The 20,517-nt window shown below is 35.6% G+C and overlaps 1 protein-coding gene across 12 annotated transcripts in view; it reads right to left on the bottom strand.

Moving 5' to 3' along the window:
- Positions 1-20,517, bottom strand: part of Nbea (neurobeachin) — a 525,681-nt gene that overhangs the window by 98,953 nt on the left and 406,211 nt on the right. For all 12 annotated transcript variants that reach the window (XM_048341508.1, XM_048341507.1, XM_048341505.1 and 9 more), the window contains 3 exons: positions 14,987-15,104; positions 14,449-14,551; positions 7,179-7,294 (listed from right to left, as the gene is read on the bottom strand). In XM_048341508.1, coding sequence (XP_048197465.1) covers positions 7,179-7,294; positions 14,449-14,551; positions 14,987-15,104 — 337 coding nt within the window. The remainder of the gene's footprint in view (positions 1-7,178; positions 7,295-14,448; positions 14,552-14,986; positions 15,105-20,517) is intronic.

Genomic DNA, 20,517 nt, shown 5'->3' on the forward strand with positions numbered 1-20,517 from the left:
ATCATATTTTTAAAAAGTCAAAAACTCTCAAGTTGAATGGAATCATTTGTACAATGATATGTTAGTAATCTTTTTTTTTTATTAATGCAACGATGCCAAATTTTAACATCTTTTTTTCTCAGCATTTTTTAGTAAGGTATAAAATGAAGTATACGTTGTATCTTTCAGAACACAATGAACAGAAATCAAGTCAGTTGTGGAAATGGAGGGTGTAATGATATTTTTAGTTCAACTCTAATTAAAATGAAAATTCTTTCACGCAGTCTTCCAAAATTTGGTGTTTTCTGAAAAAGAAACTTAAGTGTTTCAAAAACAGTTAAATAAATGATGTTATAGTAAGCCAGGCTCATATGCAGTTTTTTAAAAATTAACCATTAAAAGAATATTTAATGAAGTAAAACAGAAAGTATTGGTGTATGCCTGCAATTTCAACAATTAGGAGGGCTGAGACACATACACACAGATATATGGATATAAACATGTAGAAATATGTGTATATGCATATATGTACATATACATACATATTTATGTATGTATGTGTGTGTAAATACATGTAGCAAATGGGCATCTAAAAAGCCCATATAATACCTCAGTACTAGAACACTACTGCCAAAATGCTTCATAGAGTCTCTCCCTCACCCCCATGATCGAACTAGGAGCCTATTCATTGTCCTTGAACTTCTTTTGCTCAAGGCTAGCACTCTACCACTTGAGCCTCAGTTCCACTTCCTGCTGTTTTTGAGTAGTTTGTTGAAGATAAGAGTCATATGGGTTTTCCTGCCTGGGCCTGCTTCAAACTGGGACCCTCAGATCTCAGCCTCCTGAGTAGCTAGGATTACAGGTGTGAGCCATTGGCAACAGATTATACAGTCTCATATTTTTTAGAAGCACAGAAAGGAGAAAAATATAAGAGACAGTCAAGTATAAGAGACATTAAGAAGAACAGAGAAATAAATGTGTCATAAAATATACTTCATATTTTGACTATAAAATACGAATTTTAGGGAAAAATATAACCTGAGAATGTTTGACAGTAACTAAAATATTTATAGGAACTGTAATTAATAAGAAAGTATCTTTATGTACATCTTTTACAGAATATAGGTACAGTGCAGTGCAATGGTATAATCATTAAGAGAGAATTTGTTAGAAATTAAAATTCTCGAGTCCCACCAAATGTACTGAGTTAAAACTTCTTGGGTGAGGCCTGACCTTTTCTGCTTTAATAAGCCTGATTACAATGTGGTAAAATTTGAGAACTGTTTGGCTTAGTAGATGCTTACTTGAGTAATGCTCATTCTGGTGGCACTACACTAAGTCCCTCTCTAGGATCCCCACTGCCAGCAGATCTCTTTTGTAGAAGTCCCTTCAATGGCTGCAGAACAAAGGCAATAAAGGCCTGACCCACTTGCCTTAGAGCAAGACAACTCAGAATGGCTATTAAGTCAGTTTCAGGCTCCCAGGTCCCCTTGGAAATCCCTGGAAATCTTTGCCATATCACATCTGAGCTTAATTTCTACCTGGTTCTTTCTTTTCTCTCCCTCAGTTGTTGATCCCAAAGGTCCTCACCATCAAATTTCCTTTGTTAATTTCTGTTCCAAATCTGTTTGGATCTAAGGAGGTTCTATGTTAGAGACAGTAATTCCAGGCCTCTCTAGCAATACAGAATCAGTGAATACAAATGTCATGATAATAACTAAACTTCAAGGGTCTTTTGATGAAGTGCAAAAGAAGGTAAAACTATGTTGAATCATTTGTTGTTTAGGTTTTAGAGCATTTACTAGAAAAAGTCTTTGGCTGGAGGTGAAATAGAAGGGCTCCAAGAATATTCTGGAGCAGTGCGGGCAGCATATACACACTCAAAACTGAATCTGACTGTGTCACTTGTTAGATCTGAATCTTGGAAAAGTTATTTAATTTCCCTGTACCCCCTTCCCTCATCAGGAATAAGAAGTGAGCATCACTATTGGGGCTGTGAAAATTAAATGAGTAAACATAAATCCCACAGAACATTGTTTGGCACAAGTTACATATTTCAATAAATATTAACTACTAGTTATATCTTCCTGAATGTTGGTAACAACAATTATAAAGGTATTTCAAAGTAAATAATGAAAAACTAAAAATACTTTTGATTTAATTTAATTCTTCATATTTTTATATGAGAAATTAGATCTTGATATTAATAATAATTAAATAAATGTTTTAAAAGAACTCTAATAAGATCCAAACCAACTATTTCTTAGCTTTGGACTACCTAGCTAATTAAATATCATAGATACAATCTTTGTCAAAAACAATACTAATATCCTCTCTACAGTGATAAATTTTAAGTTTGAATTACATTAAATATTTATTGAACAATAACTGTATCTCTGAAACTTTGTAAATGAAACGATGCAACTGAATCTATATCAGCAAAGGTGATAGTGGCACACTTGTTTTCAAAGTGCCTTTATTCTTGTATCTTTAGAGAACTCTGAGAGTTGTTTTGAAGATGCAAATGGTACACATATTTTCTACACTGCATAGCAACAGACAATTCTAATTGCTTCGCTAATGAGTGCTTAATATTGGTATTAGTGAAGCTTTGTAAAATGACCACCCAACTCCTCACGTTGGTGCCAAGGCATAAATTGGTCCTGTGACTTCAAAGTTTAGGATGATAGCAAGGGAACAAATAATAGGAATACAATCAGGAGAGTACCTCAGGATGTTCATATATATAACTTTGCCTAACTGTCATTCTACTTACAAATGTTCTTTGTGCCAGGATAATCACTACTGTTTCACAAAACTCTCCAAGAGCTAGCTTAATGTTCATATTTTCTATGAACCTTTAGTAGTCTACCTCATACTGATCTCTCAACTTTCATTAAATCTAGCAGCACTTAATTGGATAGGTTCTTTACTGTCTTTTCATGCAAGTCTTTTTCCGGTCAGTAGGTTTAGATGGATAGAACAATAGTGCTCAAGTGCATTTCATCAATATCATCTCAAGGCTGGCTGAGAGGCAGGCTGTTGGGCTATGGCTTCCTAGCCAGTGGACGTGAGAAAGACTTGTGGAATCCACAGTGCTAAAGGTCCCTAGGTGGTACTCATGCCAAAGATGAACTCCTTGAGAAGCATTAAACTAGCAAAGAGTACTGTGACTAGTACTTTTTGGGTTAATAACATCATACATATTGTCATTTACTTTAATCTTTTGACCATTTGTACTGCCGTTATTCTTACTTTCTTCTTATTATTATTATTTCATTATTCTAACTTTACCCCTTGTTTCCCCCCCACCGCCCCGGAATGCCTTCTGATTGCCTTCTAGGTACTTCTTGCTTACATTTCAGTTCCCAATTTAAAGGTCACCTGTGATAGAATTTCCTTGCTCTCTTAGTTCAAAGCAATGGCATCTAGATCTGTGACTCCCAAATGGCTTCATTTATGCTTCCATTATAAATATTCCATTTTATCGGAATACTGGAATACTTTGTATAGTGTGATCTCTTCAGAGACCAAAAAACCATACTTTATTTGCCTCTATAGTTGCAATGCAAAATAGAGTATATAAAACACAGTAAGTGTTCAGTAACTTTACTGGAATGAGCAAATTGACAGCAGCTTACATTCCTGTAATAGTCTTCTGATAGCTCTAATTATAAGCTATTACAATTGCAATTCATATCATGCATAATTATCTTTTGAATTTTCTTAAAACTGCACATTGCATTTCTTCGAAACTATTCTGACTCCTAAAAGCCTGTTTATAATTTGGCTCCCATATCTGTTATTCTCTGCTCCAGTCAAAATATGATGCTCTTGGTTCTATCCTTCATTTCTTCTCTAACTCACTTTTAAAGTCCTCTCTTCTGTTAGACAGTTGCAGAATTCACTACTCATAGCAATTATTCAAGCCTTAATATCAGCTGCTTAAAAGTGCTAGGGCTGGAAATGAAAACACAGCTTCAATCTCATTGCCCTTTTTGTTCATGATAGGCACTCTACTACTTAAGTCATACTTCCACATTGGGTTTTTGCTGGTTATTAGAGATGAAATCACTCAAGGTCCCCCAAGCTGTGATGCTCTGAGGCTCAGCCTACTGAGTAGCTAGGATTAGTTGTGAGCCATGAATGCTTGGCTATTCTACTTTTCGATATCACTATTTTACATTTACATGCGTTATATCATGTGTTACAATATTTACTTACATGAATTATAAAGTACCCAATTAAATCTTTTTGAAAGTCAATGGTCTATCTTGTCAGATAACATAGGTCCCCACTGATTATAAAAAAAAGAAGAAAGAAAGAGGATATCTTAAATTCCCCTCTTTGTTTGCAAGTTCTGTCTCAGATACCTCAAGGCTGCCAAATAGAAAAAAAGGATAGTGGTCTTTATTGCCCAGGTACAACTTGTACAACTTTTAGAAATGATCACAACGTTATCCTGTCTAGATGTAGAAAGAACCATCTTTCCAGAGTTTGACAGAAAGAGACTCCAAGAAAGCAACAGGAATGAAGTGAGTAGTGGTTATTACAGGTGGTACTGGACCATGCTGTGAAAAGTCTACCAGACATGAGCAAAATGGCGATGTGATGGGATGGAGACTAGAACAGCTCTTTAGAGCATGGATTAGGAAGTGTTCTATCTAATCCTAGCTACTCAGGAGGCTGAGATTTGAGCCAACCCAGGGCAGGAAAGTCTGTGAGATTCTTATCTCCAATTAACTACCTCAAAACTGGAAGTGGTGCTGTGGCTCAATATGGTGAGTGCTAGCCTTGAGCTAAAGAGTTCAGCGACTGCGCCAAGCCATAAGTTCAAGCCCCACAACTGATTTTTTTTTTTAAAGAAAGGTCTATCTAGAGAGTAAAGAGAATCCCATCTTAGAACAACAGAATCTTTTCTCATAAATGGAATGCAAACTGAACTGAAAGAAAGGTATATCATTGTACTCTCCAGTTTTAATCCAACAGCTCTAAGAAACTAGCACTGTCAAGAGAAAAAAAAAACAACAACAAAACAAAAACCAAGCCCATCTAATGGCAGGCACTTCATATTGACAAAGCTTTCATCAAACAAAAAATAAAGACTTAATACAGGGAATATGAAAAAATACTGCACTCATTGTATAAAGAATATTATCCAAAAATGTTAGGGAAAGAGCCTAAATAAAAGAGCCTGAAAATACATACTGCACGAACAAGAAGAAATTTTAACAAATTAAAATCCTTCTCAATATGAAAAAGACCTTGATTTAAAAAGTTAGGAGTTAGTAATCATTTAGAAAATTTTGGATAGCAAATTATACTTATAAAGATAAACAATGATCGCAGATACATGAGGTAAAGTATCCAACACTGGAGTGATTAAGAGGTTGACTTATTTTTTAATTCAAAGTTAAGGGAAACGCAGTTTAAGAAGTTGTTCAAAATTAAATGTATTTTTAGAAACAAAGCTTAAGTGGTGAGTAAAAATTATTCATATTGCCAAACAATAACAGAACAATATGAAAAGCAAGAAAACCCATACCAAGAATATCGGTTCCTCTAGTGGATGCAAAGATAAGAAATATTACTACCAAAAGATTAAAAGTTCAAGACAGAGGTAAAACTTGAAAGTTTAACTTATGTTTCAGGACACAAGCTAGAAGATATGAGATTCATTCCCTATTTTCCGTGGCACTGAGGCTTAGGCTTTTTCTGCTCAGTCACACTGGCAACTAAATACAGTGGATTCTCCCTAATTGCAGGTTTTGTACCACAGATTCAACCAACCATGAATCAAAATTATTTTTTTAAATGTGGGGACTGACCATAACTCAATTTTTCTCATCATTATTTCATAAACAATACAATCTAGCAACTACTTAACATTGCATTTGTAGCATATTAGGCATTCTAAATAGACTTGAAGTATATGAGAGAATATGAAAATACACAACAAATACTCTGAATCTTCATATTATATACTTTCAGGGGATCCTGGAACCAATCTCTTCAGATACTGAAGGACTACTGCTAAGGAAATTAAGTTCCTGACAATCATTTAAATTCATTCTGTCTGTACATGAAAATAATATGTTTGTAAAATAGTATAAACACCTTTGTTTTAACTTTGAGGGAATAAACAGGTCTCTTCTCTCTGTATACAATACATGTACATTATATGCATATATTATATATAAATAAATACAAATACAAATGTATATCTATATATATGTGTGTGAACATATATATGATTTGACAATTTAAAAATGTTCCAAATAACTTTATCCTCTTAGGCTGACAAGTTATGTTCTACTACCTTTTAATGTACACCTATGACATCACATTTAATATTTGTGTTCATATTTATATTTGATATATTTTTAAAGTATTATTACGCAGTTACCTTTTAAAAGCAATGATTGCATATAGGACATTCATAATGAAATAATAACCACAGATAAACATATATATTTATGTAACTAGTTAAATTCATCCAGTTACAAGTTTTTGTAGGACTCGTTTATAGAAGTGAGCTCTTTCTAAGTCAAGGTGAATAAATGATTTTGTAATTCAACTTAAGGGGGAAAATAATTATGTAAAATGTATATGCATATTTACTCACTGCCAATCATTGATTTAGCAGCAGAAAAACAAAAGCTACTACCTCTTTGTTTAATTCACACATACAGTAACTGTTGAGCTTGGTGGCAGTTAACCCATCATTTAGAAAGAACAATAAGATTTTTTATTTTTATTGAAAAATTTTAAGGAAAAAAAGGTGCCATAACACAATCATGTCATAATCCAGGAGACATCTGTACTAGGCAGAATTCTGTTGTTATTTTCTTGTCTTAGTCACTATTGCTGAGAATGACAAAGCAGTGAAATTACATTTCCCATTATTATTTCCAGATTCTCTCTGGCAATGGTTTGTTGACTCTAATAAACCTTCAGACAAAGCTGTCAGCAAAGGAAATGGCAGAAAGAGAGCCAAGGAAAAGTCTCTTCAACAATAAATGCATCTAAAACCTTGATATTGTCTTGTAAAGTTTCTAATAAAATGTAATTTGTTTCAATATTTATTCTAATGGTGTCTTTGAATCCCTAAAAGAAAAATGTATCATGTCATGTCATATTGTAAATGAATTTGATGAAGATAAACATATTATGATGAACTTAAACGGGAGATCTCTCACCTGCTATAGTATTAAGAAACATCAAGTACTCAAAGTTTGAAATTTCCCTTCTTTGCCAGCGTTGAGTCATGTTGGAAGATTTATAAAGCTGTCGAGGAGTGGCCAAGGATATCCTCCTAGTAATTAAACATATCACAACAATCTTTTTTTACTCATAGCATTTAAAAATCCATTACTATTATGTTAGTTTGATAGCATTCAAATAAAAATAATTTATAATTTGTCCATCAGAGATGAATCAGAGTATATATCCTCAACAGATAGTAGCAATAGTTGAGAATTATATTTCAAAGATAATTACTGAAGATAAGCAAATTTGAAAACAACCCCTTTCTGTAAATTGTAGCTGTACTTGTATACAAGAAAAAAAATTAAAATCATTCTCAAAATGAGTAAAGGCATTTTTAAAACAATAGAGCAAAGCTACTCCATGATAACTAGCTAATACGTATTATAGTTAGGTACCTGATTGCCAGCATTTAAAATAAGTCCTATGCAATGGTTGCCAACACTGAACTTGCCTCTACCCACACAATTAATATATCCCTCTAAAAAATAACTAAGCCCCAATGCCCAAAAATGTATCATTCCAGAATAAAGGATAAATGACCAACAGAGGTTCTCAGACTTTATCAATTCATGTCAGGTTACCTTTAGTGTCTCAGTAAAGTTTTTATTATGCTGAACCTGGGGCTTGAATTCAGGGCCTGGGTGCTGTCACTGAGCTTCTTTTGCTCAAGGCTAGAGTTTTACCACTTAAGCCACAGTGTCCCTTCTGGCTTTTGCTGAGTAGTTTACTGGAGATAAGAGTCTCACAGACTTTCCTGTCCAGGCTGGCTTTGAACCACAATCCTCAGATCTCAGCCTCTTGAGTAGCTAGGATTACACAGGTGAGACACTGGCACCCGGCCCCAGTAACTTTTCATGGAGCTACTTGGCTGGGAGAAATATCTATCAGTTCTGCTTATTACCTAGTTAAGTCTAAAACAACTAAATACTTTGTCTGCTATGTTTTGGATGTGGACTGAGTATGTCCCTCAGATTCAAGTGCTAGAAGCTTAATCACCATTGTGGTAATGTTGAGGGTCTCATGGAAGGTTTTCGGTCAGGGGAACATTATTCTCACTGGCTGGTGCTGGTGTCCTGAGTTGTGAGTTGTCAAGATTACACGTTGCTCAAATGGGTTGTCATCCTATGTGCTTGGCCCCTTCTCTACTCAACCATTTTTATTTTCTATTTCTCTATTATGTTGTGATACAATCAAGGGACCTCACCAGCAGTTGCACAGATGAGATTGCCTGATGGTGAACTTTGGGATTCAAAAACTATAAATAAAACACTTTACTTTATACCCAATATCAGATATTCTGTGTAGCATAAACAAAATGAGCTAAGACAACATCTTAAGGACTTAATATGTGTTTGGAAGTAAACACTCATAACCAGTGACCCTGTTGGGTATTGTACATTCTCAGACCTTGAAATCCATTCTAACACTACACCTTCATTTTTCCTGCTCTACACTAACTTTTCATGGAGTTCTTGTTTTGAACACAGAACCTAGTTTCACAAAGGTATCATCAAAAGCATAAGTACTGGGCTGGGGATATGGCCTAGTGGCAAGAGTGCCTGCCTCGTATACATGAGGCCCTGGGTTCGATTCCCCAGCACCACATATACAGAAAACAGCCAGAAGTGGCGCTGTGGCTCAAGTGGCAGAGTGCTAGCCTTGAGCAAAAAGGAAGCCAGGGACAGTGCTCAAGCCCTGAGTCCAAGGCCCAGGACTGGCCAAAAAAAAAAGCATAAGTACTATATAATGTTGCAACTTACAGATAAAAAGTATTAAGTATCATAATACATGATGACCATTTAAGCTCATGAACTCTATACATATTACCATGGTGCATCCTTGATAAGTGAAGAATCTAAGAAAATGTAAATTTAATTGATTGTACTGGTAGATAGAAAACACATTAACTAAAAAATAGTTATGGGTATGAAGTCTAGTATATAAGCAAGTATTTGTCGTTATTTTTCTCGTGAAGGAATTGCTTTTAGGGCTATCGTGAGTCTCCTGGATAGGAAACACGGAATAAACATTTAGGAAGTGAGCTAGATGAGTAACTAATATAAATCTAAATTTTCTTATTTGCAAAACAGGATAAGAATCCCACTGCTTTAGAATGATTTTATTTTAAAAATTAACAGCAATAATACTTATAACCTAAAACAAAAAATGTAGTCCTTGATACATGAGACGTACCTACTCAGTGACCAACAGCTATGAAAATTAACAAAGTAGGCATTAATTAGGGCATACAAGCTTAAGAAAACGGAACCTTTATTCTCAACCTTTGCTTATTAAATAACAATCTTATCTGTTGGCCTAAATGACCTTAAAACCAATGGTTCTGGGTCTGCCTCTGAATTTGACAACATTCTGTTTTTATTGTTGTTTAAAATAATTATCTTAGAGGGACAAGGCAACAAACAGTACAAGAAATGTATCCAATGCCCAACGTATGATACTGTAACCTCTCTGTACGTCAGTTTGATAATAAAATTTTGAGAAAAAAAAATAAAAAATAAAATGAAAGCCAAATATTTTTCATAATTGACAAAGACAAGGCTTTTACAATGTAAAAAAATAATAATAATAATTATCTTAGGGCTTTTTTTTAAGTTTCCAAGTTTGGGGTAAACTGTTTAACAAGAAAAAAAATAGGATCAAGAAAGTAAAGCAAAGGATAAATTTCTAGATATACTTTATGATTCTACCAAGATACTAGAGGACTATATAGTAGAAGTTAGACATCATCCACACTCTTTGACAAGTGTCTAAGATCTTACATATCAGATGCATGTGGTGTGGATATATCTGTCTACCTATTTAACTGTCTTCCCACTTGTATCTGTGTCTAGGTTTACACACACTGCTAGGTATACAGATGCATAATGGATGTGTGTATGATACAATTTACTTTTTGTCTCTTAAAAATCCATGCAATGTACAGAAATATCACAGATCCCCTCAAATTACACGATGAATATGCACTAATAAATAATGTCTCCATTTTATGGCCGATTAGATTATTATACTTTTTGCCAAGCATTAGTCTCCTAACTAATATTTACTGAGTTTCTACTAAATACTAGGCCCTGTTATTGTCACTCAGGTTGTAAGTGCCAGATCTAGGCTCATGTTCAGTGTACCCCCAACTAGCTCTGCTATTTCTAAGCCTAAGACTACATGAAACAGTGGTTTGGCCTGCAATCCTAGCTATTCAGGAGGCTGAGGCCTGAGGATCAAGGTTTAAATCCAGTCTGGGCAGCAAAGTCCATGAGACTCTGATCTCCAATTAATCAACAACAACAACAACAACAAAAATGTAACTGGAGGTGTAGGCCAAATAATAGAGCATTAGCCTGAAGTGAAAAAACTCAGTGACAGTGTCCAGGCCCTGAGTTCAAGCCACAGGACCAGCAAAAAAACAAAAACTGAGCCTGCAAGAACAGTATTCAGAAACAAAGAATGGTTGTGCCTCAAGGGAAAGTTAAGGTCAATAAAATGGTATTCTGAGATAGAATGGCTTCTTGAAGTACCAGAGAAAACAAAAACACTGACCATTTATCTTTCTTCTCGTTTCTCTATTCAGAAAAGTAATATATCAAAGTGAAAGAAAGACCAAATGTGGTTAAAAGAGAATTGCTTCTCATAATAGGTAAGGAAGATGGTAAAAGAGCTGCTGGTTGTTTTAAATGAACTCAGATTCCTACAAGTTTGGGAGTGCTAAAGGAAATTACAAATGCCACCTAGAAATCCCTTCAGTAACATTTCAGGAATCATGTTTATTGAGTAAGATGCCAGGAGGCATCTTTTCTTTCTGACAAAGAAACAAGTTAGACTGATTTGAGTCCTTAATATTTATTCCTGGAAAAATTCTTAAATTGGTGATTGAATCAGCATGTAAGCACTTGGCAAAGGCAATAGTGATTACTATGAATCATCTTAAAGTCAATAAGAGTAAAAGTCTTGCAAAACGAATCTCATTGTCTTTGATAGATTAAACACACTTTTTTCTTTGACCTGTATTTTATATAAGTGCTTAAGTACTAAGGACTTAGTTTAATCTTGTCATTCTCTTAGCAAATAACCTGAGTATGTGCATACATGTCAGTGAATTGTTCTTCTATTGTACATTTAAAGAGAATAGATAAGATGTAATGCAAGGGAACTCCAGTTGAATAGCACTTAAAAAGCACTTCTGCAATTAGGCGGTGTGCTAGGTGCTGCAGATTAAAAGATAAGTAAAACACACTCCTTGTCTTTAAAATGTCTGTAACCTATTTAAGGGAAGATAGACAAAGATTAGTTTTCTTTTCCACCTAGGTAAGAGCCTGCAATAATCCTCAGGGCTCTATTGGTCAGTGTGGTAGACACTGCTGCCTATCTACCTGAAGCCAATTTCCCCTTTTCCCTCATCAGTTGAATCTCTTCTGCTTAGGTCTGAGGTAGCTAATTCTCAGAGGTGTGTGTTCTATAAACTCTAGGTAATCACTGGATTAAGTAATCAAACTTATTCCTTATTGTTTTTGTTCACGTGTGCTATATTACTTTATTTTGAATACCAATTAAAATTAATGTTAATATTTTGACACACATCCAAATATGACTGCCAAGTTACTCCAGAAATTATGAGTGAAAGGATAGGCAAAGTATAAGCATATATATCAGAAGTACAAGTTTTATACTATAAAAGGTGCACAAAGGAGTAACATACCTGGACAAGTTCAAATCTGGCTGTTAATCAAAGTATCAGTTGTGAGAATTTATAAGAATTTTTAAAAAATAAGAAAATCAAGGCACAATAAGTCAAAAGAAAAATTACAAAAAATAAAAGCTAACAATTTTCTTAAATATTTAGTTACATATTGAAATCTAGCAAAAACGTAAACTAATGGAAAATTGAAAGTTTCAGTATGAAATTAAAGCAACATATATATACATATATATATATACATATGACCCGTAAAGAAGTGTGACAAAATTATATGAAAAATAAATAATTACAATTGATTGAGGAAAATGTTAAGGATTCAGTTTATCATGGTAGCATTTTTTTTTAAATTTTTATTTTCAAACTGGTGTACAGACAGGTTACAGTTTCATACGTTAGGCATTGGATACATTTCTTGTACTGTTTGTAACCTCTTCCCTCATTTCCTCTCCCCCCTCTCCCTTTCCCTTTCCCCCCATGAATTGTTCAGTTCATTTGCACCAAAGAGTTTTGCAAGTATTGCTTTTGTAGTTGTCTTTTTTTACCCTGTGTCTCTTGATTTTCCTACATCAAGAAAACTAACAATAACAATTGTTGGAAGGGATGTGGCCAAAAGGGAACCCTACTTCATTGTTGGTGGGAATGTAAACTGGTTCAGCCACTCTGGAAAGCGGTATGGATTCCTCAGAAGGCTAAATATAGAGCTACCCTATGACCCAGAAGCTCCACTTTTGGGTATCTATCCAAAAGACCACAAACAAAATCACACTAAAGCCACCAACACAACAATGTTCATCGCAGCACAATTTGTCATAGCTAGAATCTGGAACCAACCCAGATGCCCCTCAGTAGACAAATGGATCAGGAAAAGGTGGTACATATACACAATGGAATTTTATGCCTCTATCAGAAAGAATGACATTGCTCCATTTGTAAGGAAATGGAAAGACTTGGAAAAAATGATACTAAGTGAAGTGAGCCAGACCCGAAGAAACATGGACTCTATGGTCTCCCTCATAGGGAATAATTAGCACAGGTTTAGGCAAGTCACAGCAGAGGATCACAAGAACCCAATAGCTATACCCTTATGAACACATAAGATGATGCTAAGTGAAATGAACTCCATGTTATGAAAATGATTGTTATATCACTGTTGTAACTACTTTCAACGTCCCATCTGTATCTGTAGCTTCTATTATTGATGATCTTCTTGTATCCCCTTCCTGTGGTTGTACCTACACTATCTCTATATCTTATCTGAGTATATTGGAAACCGTGTATTCTGGTATTAGAACTAGGAAATTGAAAGGAAATTCCTTATTGTTTTAAGTCTTAGGAAGGTGAACCCATTTGGCCAAAGAGACTTGAGATAAAAATTGCTGGAGATGTCTGAGAAATATATTCTTTCCAAAACAGAGAACTTACAGGGATATTCCAGTTTCTTATGTTAATGTAGATAAGAAAAGATGTCATATCTTGAACAGTTGCAGTGATTATTCTGAGTATGAGGCCAATATAGAGTCATGATATTAATGAATCTCTGAACCAATAGTGGCAAGACCTTAAACTTTGGATCTTCATATTAGAACACATGTACACACACTCTCTCTCCCTTTCCTTTCAGTCAGGTAGTCATTTCCTTAGAGCAAAAAATAGACTACATTATACTAGTAATATATTTAATTACTGTGCTTTCCATTTAGATAATTTTCTATTAATATGTTAAGGCTTCAAGATGATTTTTCTAGACCAATACGATAAAAGGTTTAGATAGTAGTTAAATTATGCCGTAATTAAAATTATATGAAAATGGTTTTCCACCTAAAAATCTCTAAGAAAAATGTGTGTGTATGTGCACGAGCACTTGCACACATACGTGTGTGTGTGTGTGTGTGTGTGTGTGTGCTGGTCCTGGCCTTGAACTCAGGGCCTAGGTGGTGTCTCTGAGCATTTATGCTCAAGGCTAGCCCTCTGTCAGTTGAGCCACAGCTCAACTTAGAGCTTTTCTTCAATAGTTAATTGGAGATCAGGGTCTCATCAACTTTCCTGCTCAAGCTGGCTTCAACCTCAATCCTCAGTTCTCAGCCTCCTAAGCAACTAGGATTACAGGAGTGAGCCATTGGCACATGGCTAAGATGCATTTTTTAATGCTTCTTCATTATTGCAAGTAATCACAAAAACATTGAAAGAATCCAGGTATGTTTCCTATAAGGTTTCAACCAGGAAAAAGCACCTTCATTTCATGTTAGCTGTGATAGGCAACCTATCTTTAACTCACTCATTTAGATATGTGTTAAGTAAAAATCTGTATGAGTTATTCTGTCATTGTTAAAATACATGTTTTCATAACCTCTCTGTCTGCAAATAACTCACCGAGGAGAACTATTGGTCCTCAAATAATTATAATGGTAGAAGTACATTTACATTTCTGACATTTTGAGCCCTGAAATACGTGAACAAATCATAGACAATGTGCAATATCATAAAATTACCTGGCTTGTGGCAAACCATAGCTAGTTCCAACTCCAACCCGAGGCAAGCTATAGACAACTTTTTTTACTGTTGCTTGATCAGGGAAATTAAACATAACGGAGGCTGTGGTAAGAAGAAAAGAATATTATTTAGAAAAACAGAAAAACTGTCAATTTAAGAAATAATTTACAAGTGCCTATCATGATTTATTTGTAATGGTAATGAATCTTTATGGAAATTGATCCTGTTGCCTAATTTTGTCCATGTGAAACAACACATTCTTTTTCTTTCTTTCTTTGGTAGTACTGATGTTTGAACCCAATGATTATGCTTGCTAGACTGGCATGAGAACACTGGGCCACATCTCCAGTCCTGACAACTCTTTTTTAAACACATTCTTTTCTATTTAAAAAATTTTAAAAAAGAATTTGTTTGTTTTAGTAAGAGGTTAGCAAAGTGAGAAATGAAATGGCAAAAGTCAACACAGTTATGTGATGTAAATTAGTAACATTAAATTGTAAGCACATTTTTCTTTTCAATTTATTAAGGAGGACTTACTTCGGTTTGCCATGAATACCTCCAGAGCAGTGTTTTGTAGAAGATAACGTCTTGAAAACACAGCTCGTATCTCGCTGAACATCCATTTTCCATGAAGTCCCTCAGTGTATGCAAGAACCTAAAATAAACAGTTTAGAGGGAAGTAGTCATCAACAAAATATGTAGCTAAGATTTGGAGGCTATCCTAGAATTGTATTTAAGTCAGTTCATTTGGAATTAGAGTATCTTCATAAATTTATGATACACAATAATAGTGCCAATTATTTAATACAATACATTTGCAAAATGCTTGCTTTTCCATATTTTCTTAGCTCATGATAAAGTTAAACTGTAGAAAAATTACACATTCAAGGTGACTTGGACTTACAACAGAAAATATATTATTGTCTTAGAGCACTACATATGGTTAATTGGGCCTGTAACCCTTTGTGATATATATTGTAGGTTCTTTCCAAAATCTTGCTTCATGGAAATCCTATCATCCCCCAGGCATCCCAAGCAATGGATTATGACTGGTTTAAGCCAGAGATTGGCAAACATTTTTGGTAAAAGTCCATAACATAAACATTTTCATGTTTGTAGGCTATGTGGTCTTTGTTGTAACTATTCCACTTTGACCTTGTAGTAGAAAGCAGCCACAAATAATGTTTGAGTAAGTGAGTATGCCTACATTCCAATAAAACTTTATTTGTACAAAAGTGACTTAATTTAGAAGAAGGTCAGAATTTTGTTTGCCCACATTCTAAGCTAATAATGACAATGCTCTTCTCTATTTTCCCAAATTCCCTTGCAGCTTTTGGAGAGAAAATTTGACCAGGCACTGGCTAATGAGAACAAAGCTAAAGGTAGCTCTGGATGTTTTAGAAATTAAGAATAATCATATGTAGTTGGCATGACCCTTTTCCCTTCTGGATTGATATGATGGTTGAAACTGTAGTAGTTTGTAGAGAACTGTGAAAGGAAGATTCAGGTCACCAGAGCAAGGTTGGCCAAGGTAAGCTATTAGAACAATCTCAGCAATCACCTCTATCTGCACTTTCTATACTCATGGTAAGGTCAGTCCATATTTGTTAAGCCATAGTTGCCAAGTGTGCAACAGATACATTATTCTTGACATACCATTTATTTCTATTAACAATAAATGTTTTTGCTACTTTCGCTGATATATTCAATTGTACCTTTGCTTTGGTGAAAAGTTAGAGTGACATGCTATACCACTGTGCCCAGATTGGTTGAGTTAGGATCTTGTGAACATTTTTCCCAGGCTGCCCTCAATTCATGATCCTTTCCAGCTCAGCTCTCCAAGTGTCAAGGATTACAGGTGTGAGCCACAGTGTTTGGTCTTTTGATCTTCCTAATTTTTTTAATAAATATCATTCTTTAACTCTTAATTCAGTTTTATTTTTCCTAGAAATTGGAAGGTTTTAAGGGAGCAGTTAGACATCTAGTTAAATCCTGAAACATTTTAGAGTCAGTAGAATTCCTATTCCTTTTGTCTCTGTCATTTGCTAACTATAGAACCATGGAAAAATTACCTAACTCCATCTGATTTTTGTCCTCTGAAAAACAATGACAATAGCACTTGTTATTGAGTAAGCAAAGATAATCAATGCAAGGACTGTGAGCATAACTATTAGGTTATGCTCATAAATTGGTATGTTTGTTTTGTTGAGCTTCAAGTGACAACTAAATGCAAAACCTCACTCCTGTAATTCACATTGGTAAAAGTAAGCTGAGGCCATCCTTGGGTAAAAACTAAAGCTCCTATCTGAAAAATAACAAAAGGGCTACATTACAGTCACTTGTATTTCCCCTGAGTTTGAACCTGGTACCACCAGAAAAAAAAGCAAAACATCAAAAAAAAAAAAACCCAACTTCATTTCACCAACTATTTTTTAGTGCTATTGGAGTTTGAACTTAGAATTTTGTGCTTGTGAGGCAGGCATTCTACCACTTGGGCCATGCTTCCAGACCTCATGTAAGGTTTATAGTGACTTGCCACAGCTTATACTTATAAATTCGTAATTAGCTATAACAGCTTCCAAACGTGAATTACATAAACCAATATAACATGTGCATGTACATGCACACGTGAGCCAGATTGGCGTGGGTACTGGTTCCTGAGCTTTTTAAAACTCAAGGCTGGCACTCTACCACTGGAGCCACAGCTGCACTTCTGGGCTTTCTGGTGGTTGAATGGAGATAAAAATCTCACAGACTTTCCTACCTGGGCTGGCTTTGAATAGTTCCCCTCAGATCTTAGCCTCCTAAATAGCAAGGATTAAAGACATGTCTGTAATCTGAGCTACTTAGGAGTCTGAAATCTGAGGATTGCTGTTTGAAGCCAGCCTAGGCAAGAAAGCCCAGAAGTGGAGCTGTGTCTCGAGTGGTAGAGTGCCAGCCTAGAGTGAAAAAACTCAGGGGCACTGCCCAGTCCCTGAGATTAGGACTGACACCAAAAAAGAAAGTAATAGTACTAATCTCAAATTACTAATTTTTTGCAAGTCTGTAAGTAGAAATATTTATTTTCAGACAAAAAGTTGAAAATGGATCCCAGGTATGACCACTATTTCACTATGAAAAAAAAAAGACCCTTTGAGACTCCATCAGTCCCTTGAAAGCTCAATTGGCTTATACTGATGCTGGGGTTCCAGGAAGATGTCTAGGTATCCCTATCTGTGGATATATCCAACATGGGCATACACTCAGAATGCTCATTTTGGTCTTTGAAAACTACTGGTATTAGAACTAGGAAATTGAAAGGGAATACCAAAATTGAGAGACACAGGGTAAAAAAAGACAAACAACTACAAAAGCAATACTTGCAAAACTGTTTGGTGTAAATGAACTGAACAACTCATGGTGGGGGGGGGGTGAAGAGAAAAGGGGAGGGGGAGGGGGGATGAGGTAACACAGTACAATAAATGTATCCAATGCCTAATGTATGAAACTGTAACCTCTCTGTAATTCAGTTTGATAATAAAAACTTAAAATAAAAAAATTTTTAAAATAGAAAACTATAAATGTGAAGAATACTTGCTCAAGCAGGTAGTCTGAGTCCTTCTGTGTTCTATGTAGAACTGACTCAAACTGTGCCAATTAGGAATTTATGACCTTTCAGATGCATCTTAACTGCTAATTACTTGTTCTGTGAAAAGGAATCTGTGCCCTTTATACCTTTTTCCTTTGCTAGCTGACACAGGGATACATTTTGTCAGGAAAGGGCAGTGAGGAAAGAATTTGAAGGGTCTCCTTCCTGTCCTGGGTTCTGGTGTGCTCACTCAGCAGGCTCCTGGTCTCCAGTGACAGCTCCTCTGGACCCCCATGACCAACATCACCCACTGACTGCAGTTTCTCAGCACTCCCTTCACTCCAGGAGAGTTTTGTTGCAGTATTTCTAGTGAGACACCACCCCTGAACAGCTTTCTCAGCTCCCTGGAAGGGGGCTTCTGGGAAATTGTAGAGGACAGAGTTCCAGGAAGCTTTCCCTACTGGGCTCCTGAGAAACTTTTATCTTTCAATGAGCTATAGCTTACTCCTATCAGCCCAAGCGGGATATGTCCCTGGCTTCCAGAATAGCTCTATGGGCACAGCCTGTTTCTTTCAAGCGCTATTTCTATAGTCTTTATGTCTTACTAGTCATTTCCTTGTAGCTCCAATCTCCTGTAATAATTTATATTAGAGTCATTTCTTTTACACTTTTTCTCTGTGAATTGCTATTTGGTCTCTCTTCTCTGATTGGGTCCAGGCAGATCCTGGAGCATAGGAAGGGAATAATAAGAGTTCAGACAGACCCCCTGGAGAAGCCTGTGCGGGATGAAGTGGGAGGTTGTGAGACTGGAGGCGGAGTAACCAGATGGCATACCATTCAAGAAAGCGACGAGTTCAATCAGTTTGTATACATTTCAGAAATGTAAAGGAATATCATTTATAGTCGATTAAATGCTGAGTTTATGGCATGTTTCTATAAAAATCTGGGCATGAAGCCCAGCTCTGAAATACAAACCAATTCTATAAAATTGTCTGTTTTATTTATACCTTCACCAGTTACATAATGTTCTGTAAGTTTTAGGACTTTCTATAACTCTCTGTTTGTTTTTCATTATAGTCCAAGATATTTTTCTAAATTGTGTAAGTACTTTTATCTCTAGTTGAGGTTTGTGGTTTCATTTTCCCTAAGTCAACTTTCCCATGTCATCTGGTTTGTGCTGGCTTATTTCTCCAAATTATTTAATATGCTATGAGATCTAATCAACAAATACTAACTACCCCCATTGAGTTTCATTTTTGAAAGCATAATTTTTATCATGTCATATAGGTTGTAAAGATGAATATTAAACCATCTTGATACCAAATCGTATGCATGTTGTAATTTTTAAGTGACATCGAGTTACTTTGAAATAACTACCTGATATCCAAAAGCCTTTCATGCTTGCCACATGTCCTAAGTCTACCCCCTTAACTATGAGTAGATATGCACATAAAACAACATAAAATACATGTAATAGAACCCCCTTTTCAAATCACCCACCAACATATGTGCTTATCACAAAACCAATGATCATGTTGAAGAAAAATGGCTCCTGGGCTCTTACGTGTATGAGACATGTACAATGTTGTCAGAAAAATGCATATGGCTGTCAAACCAGTTTTTCTTTTTGTTTGTTGGTTTATGGCAGCTAATATTGTGCAACCTAAACACTGCTTCTTTAGCAATGACTTCTCTGATCTCGAATCATCTAACACATATACTGGAATGTGTTATAAATATTTTTTCTTTTAGAATATAAAAACTCTATAAATTTTGCATCCACTTGCATGTCCTGCTATAAATTGATGAAGATATTGCAGAAGAGTGGACATGGCTTTTTTGGTGCTCATGAGATCGTCATATTTAATTGGCACTTATAGCTTCAACAGCCTAATTAAGGGGCTTGTAATGGAATGGAAAGCTGTAAGTTTCCATTACACTTATAAGGCCACATGACATTATCCACAGCTCAAGATCAAAGAAAACATATTCAGGATGGAAGAACTCACAAGCAATTTCAGGTTTACATGTATATGTAATCATCCATACCTTTTCCACATCTGTGCACTGGAGAGAAAGGATTCTCAACCTTGTAGTAAAGCGCAACCTCATAATGGAAGAAGCCTGACTGCTGAAGTAGCCACTGAAACACTGATTTTTGCTGTGGGGCACACAGCACAGAGGACAGGCTTTAGCTGGAAAACTGTCCTTTCCACTTCTCAATTCCTGGCTATGGAATTTCCCCACCAAAGGCAAAGAGAAATACGAAAGATCAAGATCTCTTTCTCATCTACTTTTTTCATATGGAAAACACTTTCTCTAAAAATAAAGGGAGATACCTCTCTCTGATAAATTGACTGTAGAATCTGATCTGCTAGAATCCAAGAGCCTCAGACCAAGGGCAGTTGAAAATAGTGATGGAGGTGTTAGGGAGATTGCTCTGATGACTGGAATAAAGAAACACCTTGGGGGAGGGGGTTGTCCTGGTTACTCAAGAAGC

Source organism: Perognathus longimembris, chromosome 3 (assembly GCF_023159225.1).
Source record: "Perognathus longimembris pacificus isolate PPM17 chromosome 3, ASM2315922v1, whole genome shotgun sequence".
Taxonomy (NCBI): Eukaryota; Metazoa; Chordata; class Mammalia; order Rodentia; family Heteromyidae; genus Perognathus; species Perognathus longimembris.